The following is an 18,218-nucleotide window of genomic DNA, read 5'->3' as shown; positions in this document are numbered from 1 at the left end:
TGTCTTGCTGTGTAGTTTAATGGCATTTCTCCTCATATCTTTTCCAGAGTACTGTGAAGGACAACTCCATTCACTCTCCCCACAGACAGAAAAAAAGCAAGGTAGGAAATGTTTAAGATAAGCCCTGTTATCTAACCAAGTATTTGTGGCCTGTGAGTGTGATCTAAATACCCACACAAGGCAGCCAGGAGCACTTACAGACTGAATATAGCTATCAGCTGCTCGGCTGCCCTTCCCCACATTCAGAAGTTCTTCACAGATAAAAAAAAAAAAAAAAATCAAAAAATAAACCCTTTATTTTAAAAAGTGCATTCCAAATATGTTGGCTCATGTGAAAGATTTGTATTTTTCACTCGCTGCAAAATATGCTGATTTTGGTGTTCTGAGTGTGGGTTTCTTTTACTAATGTTCAAAACTTATTTTTAGCCAGAACAATCTGTGTGTAACAGAGTGAAATAACACCGTGCACCATTGCTTTGAGCAACAACTAATAATATTCCGGGCATAACTCTGCAGACGTAACTGCACAGGCATGCCAAGGGTCAGCAGATCTGTTTACTGAAAGGAAAGCCACCAGGATTACAGTCTCTTTTAGACAACGATTAAAGGCTTCAGATACCTTCCCTGAGGATAAATGCCCAGGCAGTGCAGGTTGCAGGTATTCAGTTCAGTGTCTGGTGCCCGGGATGCGCAAACCGAGGGCAAAAATTTCAGAAATGGAGGCTCAGAGGGAGACTGGACAACCACAGCTCACACTGTTCACTTCTCTACCAGCACTGCTGTGAATGTGAGATGAGCTCAGTCTGACTGAGTATAAACAAATCTAACTTTCCTGGTCTCCAGCTGTAGGTGTTACCCCATCCTCTGCTCCCCCAGCCTTGGTTTTCCTCCTCAGACTGCACAGATCATCAGGCCTGCTGATTCCAGCAGTTTGCAAACCTTAGTTAGCCTCCTGCCTGTACAAGTCTTTAAGTCAGAATAGCCTTATTTAAGTCTCTAACTGTGTAAATGTTCATCTGTTCTTGTGCAAATGGTGACAGGTGGCACACTTCTGGGTGCAACAGAAGAAACCATTAATCAGATGAACATCCTTCCCCAAGCCCTCCCTCCTGAGCAGGGAGTGGGCACCCCATAGTGCTACCAAAAGCTCATCATGTTACCTCACCAGCCAACCTCACCAGCTCAGTTTGACACTTTGGTTCCTTCTCCCCATTTTCTTCTCAAGACCTCTTCATAAATAGTTCCTTGGCTTTCTCCTGCACCCAGATCTTTTGTTCCCAGACTCTCTGCAGGTCCTCAGCCCGGGACACAACAGTTCTGGACAGCAGGAGGGAGAAGTTAACTTTTCACTGACTTTTCTAAGTCAGCCTAATCCTTCTTGTGGTCACTCTCTCTTGGTCACATAGTTCAAATCGGGCACCTCTGTTGTGCTCTAGCTGGACTGAATCCTGGGAATTGTAGACTAACCACCTCATCTGGATTAGAGACCTCGCTTTGCTGTGGAACCAGGGCTAACACCAAGCCTGGAGCGTGTGCAGTGATGTGATGTTTTGGAGTGCTGTGTGCTACTGAACCAAAGGTATGGAGCTTACTGAATGCATGGATTTCCCCTGTTGGCTTTTCCCTTTGCCATTCACTCCATTAACAGCCACGGGGATGGGGGGTGAGAGGTGATGCTGACGTTTAAAACTGTTTCCCCAAAGATGTCAGAAGCCCAGAAATCATCTAAAGTTGCCATCAAGAAAATGGAAGATGACTTGCCTCCCCCTCCAGCCGTTGGCTCAGTCCAGGTCGTTGCTCCAGGGGGTCAGGATCTCAATGCACTCCCTGTGCCTCCTCCAAAGCAAGCCTTCTCCAAGTTCTACCAGCAGCGCCAGGTGAACGAGCTGAAGAGGCTCTACAGGCACATGCACCCCGAGCTCAGGAAGAACCTGGAAGAAGCTGTGACTGAGGACCTGGCAGAAATGCTTAACACCGAGGATCCCAATGCACAGGCCTCCGTGAACCTGGATAAAGTTCTCCCAGGAGAAGTTCAGTCCATGCGCTGGATTTTTGAGAACTGGGCTCTTGACTCCATTGGGGACCATCAAGCCACGAAGAAGCTGACAGAAGAAGAGATCATTCCCAGTGGGGATGTGAAAAGCACTTCCCTGAGGTTTGAAAGCCAGTCCATAAATGGATACAACCTGTCAACACCAGCCAAGGTGTCGGAAACAGACTTTGCCAGAGGGGATGTTCGCACTGCCCGGTGGCTCTTTGAAACCCAGCCACTGGACACATTAAATAAACTGTATTCTGATGAAACTGAGGTGCAGGAGGCAGTTCTCAAGGAGCCTGTCCAGGGAGGTGATGTTAAAGGGGCCAAACAACTCTTTGAAGCACAGTCCTTGGACGCCATAGGACGTTGCTCCTCAGTGGAGGAGAAGAGCATCCTACAACTCAAGTCAGAAATCCAAGAGCTTAAAGGTGATGTTAAGAAGACTGTCAGGCTCTTCCAAACAGAGCCCCTCTGTGCCATCAGAGACAAAAGTGGGACTATCCATGAAATCAAGTCTGTCTGCCGAGAAGAAATTCAGAGCAATGCAGTCAGGACGGCTCGCTGGCTCTTTGAGACTCAGCCCCTGGATACCATCAACAAAGACACTTCCAAAGTGCAGATAATCCGTGGGATCTCCCTGGAAGAAATTGGACGGCCGGATGTCAGTGGCGCGAGGTGGATATTTGAAACTCAGCCCCTGGATGCCATCAGAGAAATCACAGTTGAAGAACAGGACTTCAAGGCTTCAACAGATTTTGTCACAGGGGCAGATGTCACTAAACAACGATTGCTCTTCGAGACCCAGACTCTGGACTCCCTGAAAGGAGAAGCTTCAGAAAATGCTGTAGCCAAAGAAAAAGTCATTGGAGGTGATGTGAAATCTACACTCTGGCTCTTCGAAACACAGCCAATGGAAACCCTGAAAGACAATTTTGAGGTGGGACGTTTGACGAAAGTAGAGCTCTCAGCAGAGGAGAAGGGAGATGTGAAGCAAAGAAAACACGTCTTTGAGACCTGTCCCCTTGGCAGTATCTCCAAGGCGTTTGAGGAAGAAATTCCAGCCACCAGCATGGAAGAGGTTGTGAAAGGGGATGTGAAATCTTTCAAGACCTTGTTTGAGACTCTCCCCTTAGACAGCATTAAGCAGGCTGATGCTGAGCCCCTCACCAAAGAAGAGGAGGAGAAAATTCCAGCTGGCAACGTCAAAGCCAACCAAATCCTGTTTGAGACAACACCCCTGTATGCCATCAAGGATAGCTTTGGCAATTTCCACGAAGTTACCTCTGTAAGCAGAGAGCAGATCATCAGCGGTGACGTCAAGAACTACAAGTGGATGTTTGAAACCAGGCCCCTGGACCAGTTTGATGAAAGCATCAAGAAAGTGGACATAATACGGGGGATCACAAAACAAGAGGTGGTGGCTGGTGATGTCAGGACAGCCAAGTGGCTCTTTGAAACGCAGCCCATGGATGTCATTCATCTCCAAGGCACAGAAGGGGAGAAGCATCCCTCAGTGAAGAGAGAGATCTCTCAGAAGGGGGATGTGAAGACCTGCCGGTGGCTGTTTGAGACCCAGCCCATGCACACCCTGTACGAGAAGGCTGAGAAGAAGCAGGAGGAGGATGGCAGCGTGCCCCAAGCTGATGTGAAATCTTACACATGGATGTTTGAGACTCAGCCCCTGGACTCCCTGAAAGGCCAGGAGGAGCAGTATTTGCAAGTCAGTAAGGCTTACAGTCAGGAGGAATTACAGGGAGTGGATGTCAAAACTGTCCGGCACCTGTTTGAGACGGAGCCCTTGGGCAGCAGCACTGTCAGTGAAGCTGACCGGAAAAAAACCATGCGGTACTCCAGTCGTGTGGAGTTCCAGTCTGGGGAAGTGTCCAGGGTGAAAGAGTTCTTTGAAGCCAAGCCCTTGGACACAGCCACCAAACCAAAATCCCAGAAGGATGCTGGGACAATTGAAGCTGGGTCTGTGCACAAGTTCACGTGGCTCTTTGAGAACTACCCCATGGACACCCTGAAGGACAACTCTGAGGGCATTCAGGAAATACCTCCTGAAAAGGATGTCAAGGGGGGAGATGTGGGAGGGAAAAGGTTTGTATTTGAGACCTATTCCCTTGATCAAATCCATGACAAAGTGGATGAGACAGAACTCCAGAAGATCCAGAAAGACACCATGAGCAAAGCTAATGTCAAGTCCTGCACAATGCTCTTTGAAAGCCAACCTTTATATGCTATCCAGGACAAAGAGGGGGGATACCATGAGGTCACCTCAGTGCAGAAAGAAGAAATCATGAAAGGTGACATGAAAGGTGCCCGGTGGTTGTTTGAAACTAAGCCTCTGGATCAGATCAAGAAGGAAGAAGAGGTGTTTGTGATTAGGGCTGTCACCCAAGAGGACATCAAGAAAGGAGATGTCCAGACTGCCCGCTGGAGGTTTGAGACAGAGCCTCTTGACTCCTTCTCAGGGGGAAAGTTGTCTGTGCCCAGAACGGTGGATGACGTGCAGAAGGGAGATGTTCAGTCCAACAAGCAGCTCTTTGAGTCCCAGCAAGTGGGCCAGAAGAAGTACGTGAGGATGGTGAGTGTCAGTGACGTGCAGAGGGGTGACGTGAGGACATCCACTTGGCTCTTTGAGAACCATCCTGTGGACTCCCTGTACGGGGACGCAGAGAGAAGCTCATCCATGAGCACAGTGCAGAGAGAGGACAGCCAGAAAGGGGATGTAAAACGCTGCACCTGGTTGTTTGAAACCCAGCCCATGGACACCCTTAAGGACACAGAGGTGACGGCCAGCGCTGGGGCCCAAGAAGAGATCCCTCGTGCAGATGTGAAAAGCACAACGTGGCTCTTCGAGAGCACACCCCTGGATAAATTTAGTGCTTCTGAAGGTAGCATAGAAATAGAACTGAAAGAAAGGACCATGAAGGAGACTTTAGAGACTCTCTGCACTTGCCAGGCTATCCAGCATGATGGGATCCTCATTGAAGCTAATGATATGGAGAGTGTGAAGATGGTGAAGTACCAGCTCAGCAGCCCAGGAGCTCCAGAGATCCTGAAAGAGGAGATTGTGGGAGGCCACTTGCAAAGGATTATGCTGCAGCTCCTGCACAGGACCAATGTGGAAGCACAGAGCATGCTGGTGGAGGAGGACAGAGAGGGCAAGATCAAAGTAAGCCCATTGCAGCTGCTGGACCAGAGTGAAGCCAATAAAGGCAAAGAGGACTTGAGTGGAGATGTAGCCAAGGCCTTGCAGGGTCTCCTCAGTCAAGATGCTTCCATCAAAAAGGGGATGGTCCTACAAGAGACAAAGTCAGGATCAGTGAAGATGACCCTCTACTCCCTCCTGTTCCATTCTGTCCAGCAGAAAGTCGTCAAGGGGGATGTGAAGTCAACAATTGGGAACTTGTTGGCTTCTTCTCAGGAGCAGAAAGCAGCAGCCACCATCAAGCGCGAGGACAATGAGAAGGGAAACGTCCAACTTTTTGCGAGCTGCATTGAGAAGGGAGACCTCAGCTATCTGAGGAATCTCCAGCAGGAGTCAGAGATACAATCCCTCATCTCTGCCCAAGCCGAGGAGGGGGCAGATGAGAGTGGCCCACGGGTTGTGCCGGGGGCTAACATACATGTCTTGCCAAATAAAGAACAAATGGAGAAAGTGATTGCAGGAGGTGAGCCAGGGGCTGTGGAGGGAGCAAAAAAGGGATTTGTAGGTGAAAGCACGGGCAGAGAGGGTGTGTTAGAGAGAGAGGCTGTGCATGCAGCAGGTGTGACAGGCACCACTGTGCAATGTCTTGGGAAGCCCCTGCCCACAGCGATGGGAAAGGAAGAAGTTCTGTCCGGAGGGCTTAAGGTGACTACAAAGTCAATCCAAAGAGTTGCAGATGCCAGCAAGAAGGCAGAAAAAGAAGAAGCCACCACTGCGAATTTGAAGGAACCAAAAGCTATGATACAAGGCACATTTCCAGCCCAGGTGACAGCTCAGAGGGCAGAAGTGGATGGGAAACAGCAGAGTGTGGTGCCTGGGGAAGCCAGCCAGACTCAGACAGAAGAAAAAGCCCTGGGGGCTGATCTTCAGGCTGCAATGCAGAGCCTGAGGCTGGCAACAGCAGAAGCAAAAAACATTCAACACCACGTTCAGAGCAAGTTCCAGAGGAACAGGGAGGAGGTCCACACAGCCTGCAGGCAGCAGACAGTCAGCTCACAGGGCACCATGACCCTTCAATCGACCGTACACCAACAGGACTCTTCCTCCACCAAGCAGGAGAGCAGCAGCACTGCCACCAGGACCACCACCACCAGAGTCCAGGAGGCATCCAAGACCCACACAAGCGTGTCTCAGAAGAGCATAGCATCACACAAAAAGGTCAGTGCTTCTGAGGAAGTACAGGGAAGACAACTATTGAGCCAGGAAATCCAAGTTGTGCCCAGTAGAGATTTTAGCATTAAGGATGGCCTTTATACTGCCACACCTGTGAAAACCTATATAAACCCTTGTGTTGAGTCTGATTACAAAGAACAATCAGTGCAAGAAGAAAGAGATGTTGGTGTCAGAGGGGATGTGCAGACAGCTATCAGAGCACTGCAAAGTGCCGCCACAGAACAGCGCCTGGTAGAGAAGGAGGATGTTGTCCGAGGTAATTTAAAAGCCACACTTCAGTCACTGGAAAAGTCTAACGTTAATGTCTCCAAAGGGGATTTTAAAGCTGCTATGATATACAGAAATGCAGGGCAGTCCCATTCTGTGTGTAAAAAGAAAAATGAGACTCAACTCACTAGTAACGAGACTGCTGTAGTGGCTTCAGGGTCACAGGCTGATAATGACTTTCCTCCTCCTCCCTCAGTTGCTGTGATGAAAGCAGAGCATTGCCCACCCTCAACTAAAGCAGCAAGAGAAGGTGCCCTTCCATTGCCAACCAGCAAAGATGAAGTCCCAGGATGTTCTGCACTACTCCAGACCCCTCTTCCTGCTCCCCCTTCTCTGTCCTGCAAACCCAGTGACCAGAGTCCTGCAGAGAAGCCCAGGACTCCTCCAAAACCAGAAACTACTGCCCCACCCAGGAAAAAACCTGTTCCCCCTCCAAAACCTGAGCACCTTTTACATGAGGCACATTCTGCCTCTGCAAATAACAGCACAAGCAAATCAACAAAACCCATCCCTCCCCCTCTGCCTCCAAAACCTTCAGGCTTGAGGGACATCAGCAAGCCAAGGCCTTCCCCCACAGAGCTGGGATTAGGCTGCATGGAAGTTCATGAACAATCAGGCTATGAGGAAGTTCAAGCAAAACGCTGCAATTTAGAGACATCTGTGAAGAAGTCTGTCACAGTTCAGGGAATAAACCCTGAGAGAAAGATGCCAAAATACACTGCCAAAACCCCTCTTCAAATAGCAGAAGAAAGGTACAAGGCCAGCAGAGGAGGACAAGGAAAGGTAGAACCAGACAGTGCTGAGACCTCAAAGCCAATGAAAAACGGAGTGGTTGGTTTTGAAGTCAAGCAGGGAATGATGAGTGATAAAGCAGCTGCTCCAAGGAGGTGCCCAGGTGAAGTAGCTCAAAGGCAGATAGAGCTGTGCCAGGAGGAGAATGGCTGCTCCTCACTGTCACCTCCAGCCTGTCCTGGCAGAGCACAGACACAGGATGTGCCAGCACAAACTGAGCCAAGCACCTCCCCTGTGGGTCACAACACCCCTCCAAAAAGAGGAGATGGCACTGCACAAAATGCCTCATCCAAGGTGGAAAGGGAAAGTGTATCTAATTCTTATGGATTGTGGGATAGTCAGAGAGTCGTGCAGCAGGTGCATGAGAGGAGGCAAACGTCTCATTCAATGTCCTTCCATCAGCAGTCAATGAACTCCTTTGAGGAGCACCAGCAGGGAAATAGCAGGCAACTGAAATGTCCTGACAGGGAGGCAGAGACACCTGCCCAGGAGAAGCCAGGAGTTGTTATGAGAGAAAAGAAAAACAGAGAAACGGAAGATGAGCGTCGGAAGAGGTTGTCAGTACACAAAGAGGAGATCATGAAAGGCAATGTCAAGGAGGCTATGGAGATCTTTGAGAACCTCAGGAGACAGGAGCAGCTGCAAGAGATCCTGACCCGAGTGAGGGAGTTTGAGGAGGAGACAAGCAAAGTGGATGTGAAAGCTCTCAAGAGCTTCTTTGAGAAGGTGCCCGAGTGGGTTGTGCGCCAGAAGGCCAAGCAGCAGGACAGGGCTGAGGCAAAGGAGGACGCTGACAGTGCCTCCTCAGTGGATCTGGTTTTTGAGGACCTGGAGAGAGCCAGTGCTGAGATTCTCCACCTGAAGGAGCAGACACTTGCCCGCATCCAGGACATCGAGGAGGCCATCAAGAAAGCCATTTATTCTGTTTCTAGTCTCAAGTCTGAGTCAGACATTGCCGGGCTCTCAGGGCTGTTCAAGGAGTCTCTGGGGAGCGCCCAGAGCTCTGTGAGCAGCAGCAATATCCGTAAAATCAGCATTGTTTCCAGCAAAGCCAGGCAGGAGGATGTCATGCTGGAAACAGGGGAATCAGCATCTGTGGAAAGTGCAAAGGTGGCAGAAAAGACAGAGGCAGCTAAGGCAGAGCTCGAGGTGCCCCGCCTCATTCAGTCTCGTGTCAGCTCTCCCTCCTCACCTTCCTACATCACCATCGAGTCTGCTGCCAGGAAACCAGCAGAGTCACCCAGGACAGCACATTCCCCCCAGGATGGCCCTTCACCAGACTGTCTTGACTCTCCAGGAAAGAAGGATGCTTTTGCTCAGAACAGCTTTAGCTCCTATAACCACTCCTCAGCAGGGTCTGCTGGGCATGACACAAAACCCTTGGAGAAGAGGCCAGACCCCGTCCAGACAAAAGCTGGGCTGAGCTCCATGAAACAGCACACACCTGGCAATGCCAACCATCCAACCAGTGACAAAGAGAAGTGTTCTCTGGACACCTCCAAAGACAGCTGCCACTGTGGGATGAAAGGCAGCTTTTCGGAATACCGCTCCTTGAATGTCCCCAGCCCTCAAAATCCACGGAGGCAGAAAAGCATCCTGGAGCTGCAGACAGGGCCTGATGGTTCCAAGCTCTATGGAGCCACCCGGACTGTCATGGAGCAGTATGAGGAAATGGACCAGTTTGGAAACAAAATCATCACTTCGTCCACCACAGTCACCAAGCAATCCGAGACACAAACGTCTTCCACGTGTGATGTGGTTTCTCACCCCCAGTATGAGGTGTCTGCCTCACCTGTGTTTCGGAGGTACCTGAAGAGCCCAGGTGAAGACTTCCACACCAATGGGAGTTTTCAGGAGCCAGGAGTGGTCTTTGTCACCTTTGGTAACTCCAAGCCAAAGAAATAGGAGATTCTGGAGAACAAGAGAAGGCTGTATAAGACAAAAGAGAAAGGCCACGACAAACATTTCTCCTGTTTTATCCACATTACCCACAGGGATTTACCTACACCCTAAGGACTTCTCAGGGTCATCGTCTTGGTGTTTGCACACAGACAGGACAAGTGCAGCCTGCCTTGACACTGGAGAACAGCCCTCACCTGGCCAACATGACAGACTTGGTGCTGCACCACAACCCAGAGTCCTGGCACTGCTAGAAGCACAAGGGAAAAATCCATCCATGGGCACCTTAGGGTACTTCCCCCTAGAATGTTTGGTGGGGGTGGTTGGAGGTGCTGGATCGGGCTTCTCTGAACTACAGCAGAAGGAAGGATAGGTAGGATCAATTAAAGAATCAATCAATCTGGTCATTGGCAAACAAACACCTTTATGGTACCTTCTTTTTCTGAGAAGGGCATCCTACACACACACATATAAATATATATACAAGCTCACACAAGCTCATATTGATGGGTGGGTTGGATAGGTTTTCTCTTAGCCTTTAAGAAAAGAAAAGGAAAAAAAATCCTGAGTTGTTGTCACTCTTGGACTTGGGGGGAGTTATTGATCAGTTTGTTTTTCAGTTCCTGGAAAGTGTTTGATGATACTGGAAATCGTAAAACCAAGACCTACAGCTACTATCTATGCCATTCCCCCAAAGAAAGATGCTATGAAAGATTCTTGAGTCAGAATGGTTACTGCTTTCTTTTCTTTATTTCTAGAATTGTAATTTATTATTCAGTATACACAAACCCTTTATTTTAGATTTTCCATGCTTTCCTACATGTTTACTGTTTAAATTCATTTTGAGACTTTGTAAAGCAATTTTTTCTTATTATTATGACTTTGTTTTGTACATTCTCAACTCAAGATTTTAGATTTTTGTGGCTTTCTTTTTTTTTAATTTTAACTTCTATTGCTGCGTTCTGACGGTAAACTTTACCTCTAAAAATACTTTGGTCTGGTTGAGTTTCTTTTGTTCAATGTTTGTTTTCTCTGAAAATACCTAGAAATCATCTCTGATGGACCAGTTGAATCACACATAAGAGTCTCTGGAAGGATTTGGTCTGCATCTGCTTTATGGTGTGGGTGGATCATCAGCTCTGCAGCAAAGAGTGTTCACACTCTTATCTGAAAAATGAGTCCAGGGTGATGGAGAGCCCCCAGTGCAGGGCTCTGTGTAGGTGTGTGGAGCCTGGGTGGGATGGGGACACCAGGAAAGGTCTGGACCCTTGTGTGTATCCCCTTCCCCTGCAGGAGAAGGCAGCTGAGGTTCTGGGCCCCCACAAGCCCTAGGAAGAGGAGCAGCCCTCACTCACCCATCCCTTACTCACTGCTGTGCCTCAGCTCACCTCCCTCTGAGCTCAGGGCTGGCTGGGTGGCAAGGAGATGGCTCCAGGTGTGAGGAATGTGAGGAGCCCATGGAGGGATGGCATGGCTTCTCACAGAATCACAGCATGTCCTGAGTTGGAGGGGATGCTCAAGGATCATCGAGTCCAGCTCCCTGCCCTACAGAAGAAATCCCCAAAAATCCCCGCATGTGGCTGAGAGCATTGTCCAAACACTTTTTGAGCTCAGGCTGGTGCTGTGACCACTTCCCTGGGCACCTCTTCCAGTGCCCAAACTCCCTCTGGGGAAAACCTTTTTCTGACATCCAACATAAACGTCCCCAACACAATTGCAGTCCATTCCCTCAGTTCCTGTCACTGTCACACAGTGTCCAGTGTCCCTCTCCAGTGTCTGCCCCTCCTCCTCACAAGGAAGTTGAAGACCACAGTGAGTCTCCCCTCAGTCTCCTCCAGGCTGAACAGACCCAGTGTCCTCATCTGCTCCTCACACAGCTCCTCCTCAAGGCCCTTCACCATCTTTGTTGCCCTCCCTTGGACACTCTCTAATAGTTTAAAGTCCTTCTTTGTGTATTGTCTTGCCCTTCTTGTATTCTGGTGGCCAGAACTGCCCCCAGGACTCGAGGTGAGGCTGTGGAGCTGTGTCCTACAGCCTGGCTCAGACTTAGGCTGCCAGCCTCTGGGTCTGACTGCAGCTCTTCTGACTGATCCACAGGCAGACACCTCATCACCCAGTCCATCAGTTTATCTGACAATGGGACAGTAACTTCATTTTAAAAACATTAAGTAAGTTGTTACAGTTAATATTTGCCTTTTTTCGTCCGAGGGAAAAGAGCCCACACTAATGAATTAGGAGCAGGACACTGGAGAGGAAGGGACAGTTCAGAATCTACCACTCCATACCCCTAAGCCCATAGTTGGGTTTTAAATAGCAGTTGTCATCCTGCATTATGAACACCTTGTTTGAGGTGCTCTAGACCACGTTGGAGTTCTGCTTCCTCTCTAGAAAAGAGATACATAACCAGAATGCATTGATTTACATCTAGAACCCTGTGAATTTGAAAGATGTGCCAAAAGAAGAATAGGGACATAATCTTCAATTCCACACTGAAGGCTAAGATGGAAGAGAAGATCATAATAAAATGAGCAAATCTATTTTAAGGCAATCAGAAAAAAAGAACTACTTAGATCTTTCCAATTCCTTTTGTAGGACCAGTTGCAAAAATAACAGAGAGTTAGTAATCTGGAGATCATCTTCAAAATTTTTTCAACACTCCTTTCTTCTCCCTGTTTGTTTCCATCTCAGCTTCTATCACACATTCGTTTCATTTCTCTTGAAGGACAGCTGTGGAGCAATTTTAGTAAGCTGCAAACAGGTTGTTTGGGCAATGAAAATTACTCCACATAAACTCAAATAAACCCAAATATCCTGCACTGCCACTGTTTAAAAATACCAATCTTATTGTTTGTGTTTCTGGTTTACAGGATTTTTAAATCTCTCAAAGAGCCATTTATGAGGCTAAGATCATTTAAGACGTGTTTCTTTCATGGTATTTCCATCATCTAGGAACTGAAATATGATGAGGAAACAGATGCTGCATTATTTCATCCATACATGGCTCCTTGAGACACTGAAAGAGCTGGAGAGAAAAAACAAATGCAAAGATTTGAAACTCAAACACAAGCTGAAGGATCAGTTCACATCCCCTGCACCTCAGACTTTGCAATAATAAACCAGCAGAGCACATACAAACTTTCAGATCCCAAATGAGTTGTCACAGATTTTCTGTGATTTTGGGGTACAAGATACGACATTGTTCACTGTTCTTTGCCCTGGTGGGTCTGCATTCTCACACGGTAGATATTTTCAGAAGTAAGCAGGATAGGAGAGTTATCTGGACCAGGAGACAGAGGACAATTGATATTGTCAGAACTGCACCTCCTTGAGGGGGTCAAAGGACAAGTTCAGCTACAGGTTTGGCTCTTTTGCAGCAGTGGACAGGAAAGAGGCCTCATTCAAAGTGCCCACAAAAAGCACTGCCCTTCCCAGCTCTGTCAGCCACTCACCTCCCTGAGGACCCTCAGTCTTCTGCCTGAAAGATTCCTGCTCACCATGGAATCACAGAATCATTAAGGTTGGGAAAGCTCTCTAAGACCATCGAGTCTAATCATTAACCCAGCACTGCCAACACACCACTAAACCCTGTCCCCAAGGGCCACATCTACACACCTTTTAAATCCCTCCAAGCATGGTGACTCCACCACCACTGCCCTGGACAGCCTGTTCCAATGCCTGACAAGCCTTTCTGTCAGGAAATATTTTCTAACACCCAATCTAGCCCTTCCCTGGCACAATTTGAGGCCATTTCCTTTGGTCCTATCACTTTCTACTTGGGAGAAGAGACAACCCTCAGCAGGCTGCACCCTCCTGTCAGGGAGCAGTAGAGAGTGAGAAGATGCCTCTTGAGTCTCCCTTTCTCCAGGCTGAGCCTCCCCAGCTCCCCCAGCTGCTCCTCACAAACCCTGTGCTCCAGACCCTTCCCCAGCTTCCCTGCTTATCCATAACACAGGCATTTTCAGGCTGACCTCTACTGCTATATAAAGGTTTTAATTCACACAAGGGAAAAAAGGCAACAACTGATAAGCCATAATCCAGCTGCAACTTTCAGCGCTGCAGTAATCAGCAGCGTGCTGGAAAAGCCTTCCAGGAACACCCTGTAACTGCTTTTCACAGAAGCCTTAGGATAATTTCCTTGCCCACAGTGCCATTCAATTGCTTCTAATCACCTCTCTATCTCCAGACCATTAGGAAGGCTTATTCCTGATAAATACAGCTCTGAAGAGCAGGATTGTTTGCCATGAATCAGACAAGGAGTATTGAAAATAAATCACACACACCACCCCCCCCCCTCAGTGAAAGAGACCAGTATCCCCTATAAAAGGTTACCTCAATTTGGAAACACACTGCAGGAGTTCAGACATTCATTCCCAGTTCAGGGGAGAGAGATCCTGCTTGTTTGCTAAACAGCTCTGCTTCCTTCTTTGTTCATGATTAAAGGAAAGCATTTTTTTCTTATACAACACAGGCATGTTGAGTTACTCTCTTCTCTGCCAGGACACAGACCCTTGCTCTGGGTGAGAGCTCATCACCATCAGAGGAAGTTCTGCAGTCACATTGGTGAAATTCACCTTGCAATCAGATTGATTTTGTGTGACTACACGGGCCTGTTTCAGGGTAGATGTTTTAGATGCTTTAGAATCTTTAGACTCCCTTAACTGGGCCTCCACTGAGATAATGGGAGTTTAGGCACCCATTGCTTCTGTATCCACTTACAGACCTGTGGTCTGCTCTCTGCAAAGGACTGGAAGAGCAGAGGGCTGCTGGGATCATTTCAGACTGAAGGAAAGAGGGATTTTTTTTGCATGCTTCCCTCTAGAAGGAAGAAAGAAACCTCAAGATGTTAAACTCATCTTCTTGAAAGTGTTGTCACAGGAAAGCAAAGATGATTTGGCCTTAATAGTATGTTCAGACAAATGGAAAAGTTAAAAAGTTAAAAAGTTGAAAACTGGTTCCCCAGGTGCCTGTTGCAAGTAAAAGACAAGGTTTTGTTCCCTGTCTTGTTCTTGTTCGTGTCAACTCATCTCTTGAGATATGGAAATATCTTTCCTGTTTCATAGAAACACAGAGCCAGAAATGTTTCGGGTTGGAAGGGACCTTAAAGATCATCTAATTTCAAAGCCCTGCCACGGGCAGGGACATTTTCCACTGGGTCAGGTTGCTCAGGACCTATCCAATCTGGCCTTGAACATTTCCAGGGAAGGGGCATCCACAGCTTCTCTGGATGCCAACTTGTTTACTCTGGTCACAGCTAAAATTTGGCCATCAGCCACTGCACAATAGAGCAAAAAGTAAACTTTTCTTAGAGCTGAAAATGCTGCAAACCAGGGTAGGAACATATGGAAAAAAAACAGAGGGATCAGAGAGCCCCAGCAAAACTGTGACAAATAAGCTCCCTACAAAGAGGCAGAGCTGCCCTGATGTGAGGGAGTGTCTGTACTGAGAGCATTGCCCTGTCAGAGTTAGGGTGGGCCCAGCTGTGTTCCTTCTGGGGCTTTGGAAAGACCTGCATTTTCAGATAAACTCATTTCAGATAAACTCACCAGCTAAGCTGAGCCTCTGCTTTGCACCACAGTGAGGAGTGCACAGTGACATCCTCACTGCCACCTGCATCCTCTGGCTCACTTGACTGTGCAGAATACCTGGAGCTATTTCTACAGCTGGGTTGATAGCCAAGATCTTTTTTCCCCTCTCTCTCTCTCTCCACTAATGTGGCTGGTGCTGGTAACGTGTTCCAGAGAGATTCTCTGGGCTTTTCACATAAAGAGGTGTTGGGGTAATCAGGTTGGGGCACAATCCAGAACAACACAATCCAGAGAGTAAACACAGTGGAGTAAACCACCAAATCCACTGAGCTGTGGAAGCTTTACACTGATATGAGCTGCCTTTTCCATAGTCCATAGTTTGGACTATGTCTATGTGAGCAGCCATAAGATACCAGTGATTCCAGGAGCTGCACAGTTTTTGAGGCAGAGCAACATTCCTCACCTCACTCAAGGTTTTTAAATTATTCAACTGAATGAATCGTTTATCCTCAATCAAATGAACATATTTTTTCTAATCAGAGATCCAAGGGTGTTCTGTCTTTCTGTTCTGACTGAAAATTAACCCTGACCCATCCAAGATGGCAGGCAAATTGAGCCAGACAGGAATCTGAACTCTCACAATAGATCTGCAAGAGAACATCAAGGAAACCCAACACAAGCAGGAGATTCAGTAAATTACCCTGCAGATAATTCCAGGTAGTCACAATTCAGTTATTTAACCTCAGTCTCTCCTTCTTCAGCCCATGTTGAAAGAAATGTGTGCCTCCTGCCTGAAGCCTGTCTGCCCTGTGGAGCGTGTGGTCGCTGACAAGGTCTGTGTGCACCACTCCTGCTTCTGCTGCCACATCTGTGGGAGGAAGCTCAGGTGAGTGGTGGGACTCAGGTGCTTTAAGGGGTGCCCAAAGAGTTTCCATCAAATTTGTCCAAGGGTAATTCTGACAGGGCAGGACTCAGGAAATGAGAAAAAGGGCAGGCAGTTTCCCTGATTCCATCTGCCTCTCCATCACTGGAGGCTGAAGCCTGCCCACCTCAAGCCTGCAGACACCTCTGGATCAGGAATCTGCAAGGATGAGATGAAACTACAATAAATATTTACAGTTTGGGAATACTGGTAGGAGATGTAGATGGAGGATTCATTTGGGTGCCTCCTGTGTTCACAGAATCATTTAGGTTGGAAAAGTCCTCTAAGATCATTGAGTCCAACCATTTACCCAACACTGTCCACCACCAAATCAGGTTCTCAACATCACATCAAGCCAGGTAGGTTGGAAGGCCCTCTGGAAGCCTCCACCCAGCCTTCTCAGGCCCAAGGAAGACAGGAGCTCAGGAACATGTTCAGGAGAGGTGTGAATGGCTTCAAGGCTGGAGGTTACAATCTCAGCTGGGGCCCTCTTTGAACATCTGACCACCAGTGAAAATGGTTTTTCTTGCATCTTATCACAGTTCCCTGTGTCACAACTTGTTCCCATTGCCTCTCATCCTGTCACTGCTCCCCTCCAAGAGCACCCCAACCCTATCTCCTCTATAACCTCCCATAAAATAGACACACACAGCCATGAGTTTCTCCCTCCTGACCTTCTCCTGCTAGATCTTGGCTAACCCAGCTCTCAGATGACACAGGTCCCTCATCACTTTAGTGGCTTTTTGCTGGATTCCTTCCAGTAGGGCAATGTCTTTTTTGCTGTGAAGAGCACAAAACTGGACAAAGCATTCCACAAGGAATCCTACAAAAGTCAAATATAGAGGGACATTTCAGTTCTCTTTGCCATGCAGCTCATGATGTAGCTGGTTTCCCTGTCCCCAGGGCACAATGCTGATTTGTTTTAGCTTGTCAGTCACTGAGACAGCCACCCCCTGTGAGGCTGCTTGGAATCCTGTTGCCCCCAGCCCTGCAGACACTTCCTCCCATCCTGCAGTTGTTGTATCATGGGAGCCCTGGGCACTTTTACCCATAAGGTCCACGCTGTGCATATGGGGGTAGAGATGAAGTGCTGGCATGTAGCCTGGCCTGTAAATGAGAAAGGAATTGCACATAACCTGGGCTACAGCCCCCAGAGGTATTGCTAGGAAATGTTTAATTTTTCATGTTGTTTTGGTGCTTGAAAGAAAAATCAAACATATTCTGAGAAAGCCAACACTGCTTTGAAAGGTTTCATTCTTCAGCCCCCTCCATCACTCCCTTCCCCACTGAAAAATGATTTTGCTGAAAGCCTGTCTGTCAGTGCTGCAGCTCCCCTCCCACACAGCCACTGACAGCTGTGCCAATGTGTGTTTTCCAGCGTGCAAAACTATGCTGCCCTCCACGGGGTGTTCTACTGCCAAGTCCACTACAAGCTGATGGCTGGGGCTGGAAGCAGCAGTGAGATGGAAAGGCTGAAGCACCACCACGTTCAGCATGGACCACAGCCCCAGGACTGGTGTAACAGGGCCAAAAACACTGAAACAAGAGAGAAACCCGCATCCTTCAATGCACAGTGTGATGTGCAGCTGGCTGAGCACAGGAACAGCAGGGCTGTCCTCATAGGGAATAAGCTCAGAACAGTTTGGCCACCTTCAGCACCAGCCTTGGCTGCAGATGGGAAAGCTGGAAATGGAGTATGTTCCTGGAAAAAGCCTGCACTGAGCCTGCCAACCCACCAGGCTGCAGGCAGCAGGACAAGCAGGATGGGGGCAGTGGAGAAAGGAAGATTCCTACCTGGAATCGGCAAGGAAAGAGAGCAGGTGCGTTCCTGGCCCAAGAACAGAGAGCAGAGAGGCCGTGAGGAGGCTGGGGATGGGGATGTGCCTGAAGGGAAGCAGGGTGGGAAGGTGTCCCAGCGAGTGGCTGCCATCCAGCAGAGCCAAGCCCAGCTGAGGAGAGGACCCTGTGCCTCCCTCCCTCCCGTCCTGGAGCCTGTGAAAGCCCTGCCCCGAGCCTCACTTGCTCCCCACCCCACACACCAAAGCACTAAACCCACCCCGAGGATGTACCTGGGGGGCACAGGGGGCTGCACTCCCACTGCCACAGAGACCCCAGTGACACAAAACAAGGTCTGCGGGCCACCGAGCACACCCAGCCAAGGAGGCACAATCACACATGGCAAACCTGAACCGATCATGGACACCCCAGGTACTGCTGGGGCCAAGCATCACCTTGGAGAGGGAATGAACAGCACACAGACCATTCGTGTGCCAGGAGAGCCCAAAACCAGAAACATCACAAATAGAGAGATAAAATATAGAGCTGAGGATGTTGATCCCCCTGAAAATGAAGCTGAACAAGCCCATTCTCCCTCTGGTGTGTTGAGGACCT

The 18,218-nt window shown here is 48.5% G+C and overlaps 1 protein-coding gene across 1 annotated transcript in view; it reads left to right on the top strand.

Moving 5' to 3' along the window:
• XIRP1 (xin actin binding repeat containing 1) overlaps window positions 1–9,842 on the top strand; it is a 30,782-nt gene extending 20,940 nt beyond the window's left edge. Inside the window, exons 6-7 of the mRNA XM_088155391.1 lie at window positions 48–101; window positions 1,704–9,842. Of these exons, the coding sequence (XP_088011517.1) occupies window positions 48–101; window positions 1,704–9,386 (7,737 nt within the window). The 3' untranslated portion in view covers window positions 9,387–9,842. The remainder of the gene's footprint in view (window positions 1–47; window positions 102–1,703) is intronic.
• Window positions 9,843–18,218: the final 8,376 nt, after the last annotated feature.

The sequence above is a fragment of the Sturnus vulgaris genome, chromosome 1, assembly GCF_052056855.1.
Source record: "Sturnus vulgaris isolate bStuVul1 chromosome 1, bStuVul1.hap1, whole genome shotgun sequence".
NCBI classification, from domain to species: domain Eukaryota; kingdom Metazoa; phylum Chordata; class Aves; order Passeriformes; family Sturnidae; genus Sturnus; species Sturnus vulgaris.
The sequence above is the reverse complement of the archived record's forward strand: the minus strand, read 5'-3'. Positions and strand labels throughout refer to the sequence as shown.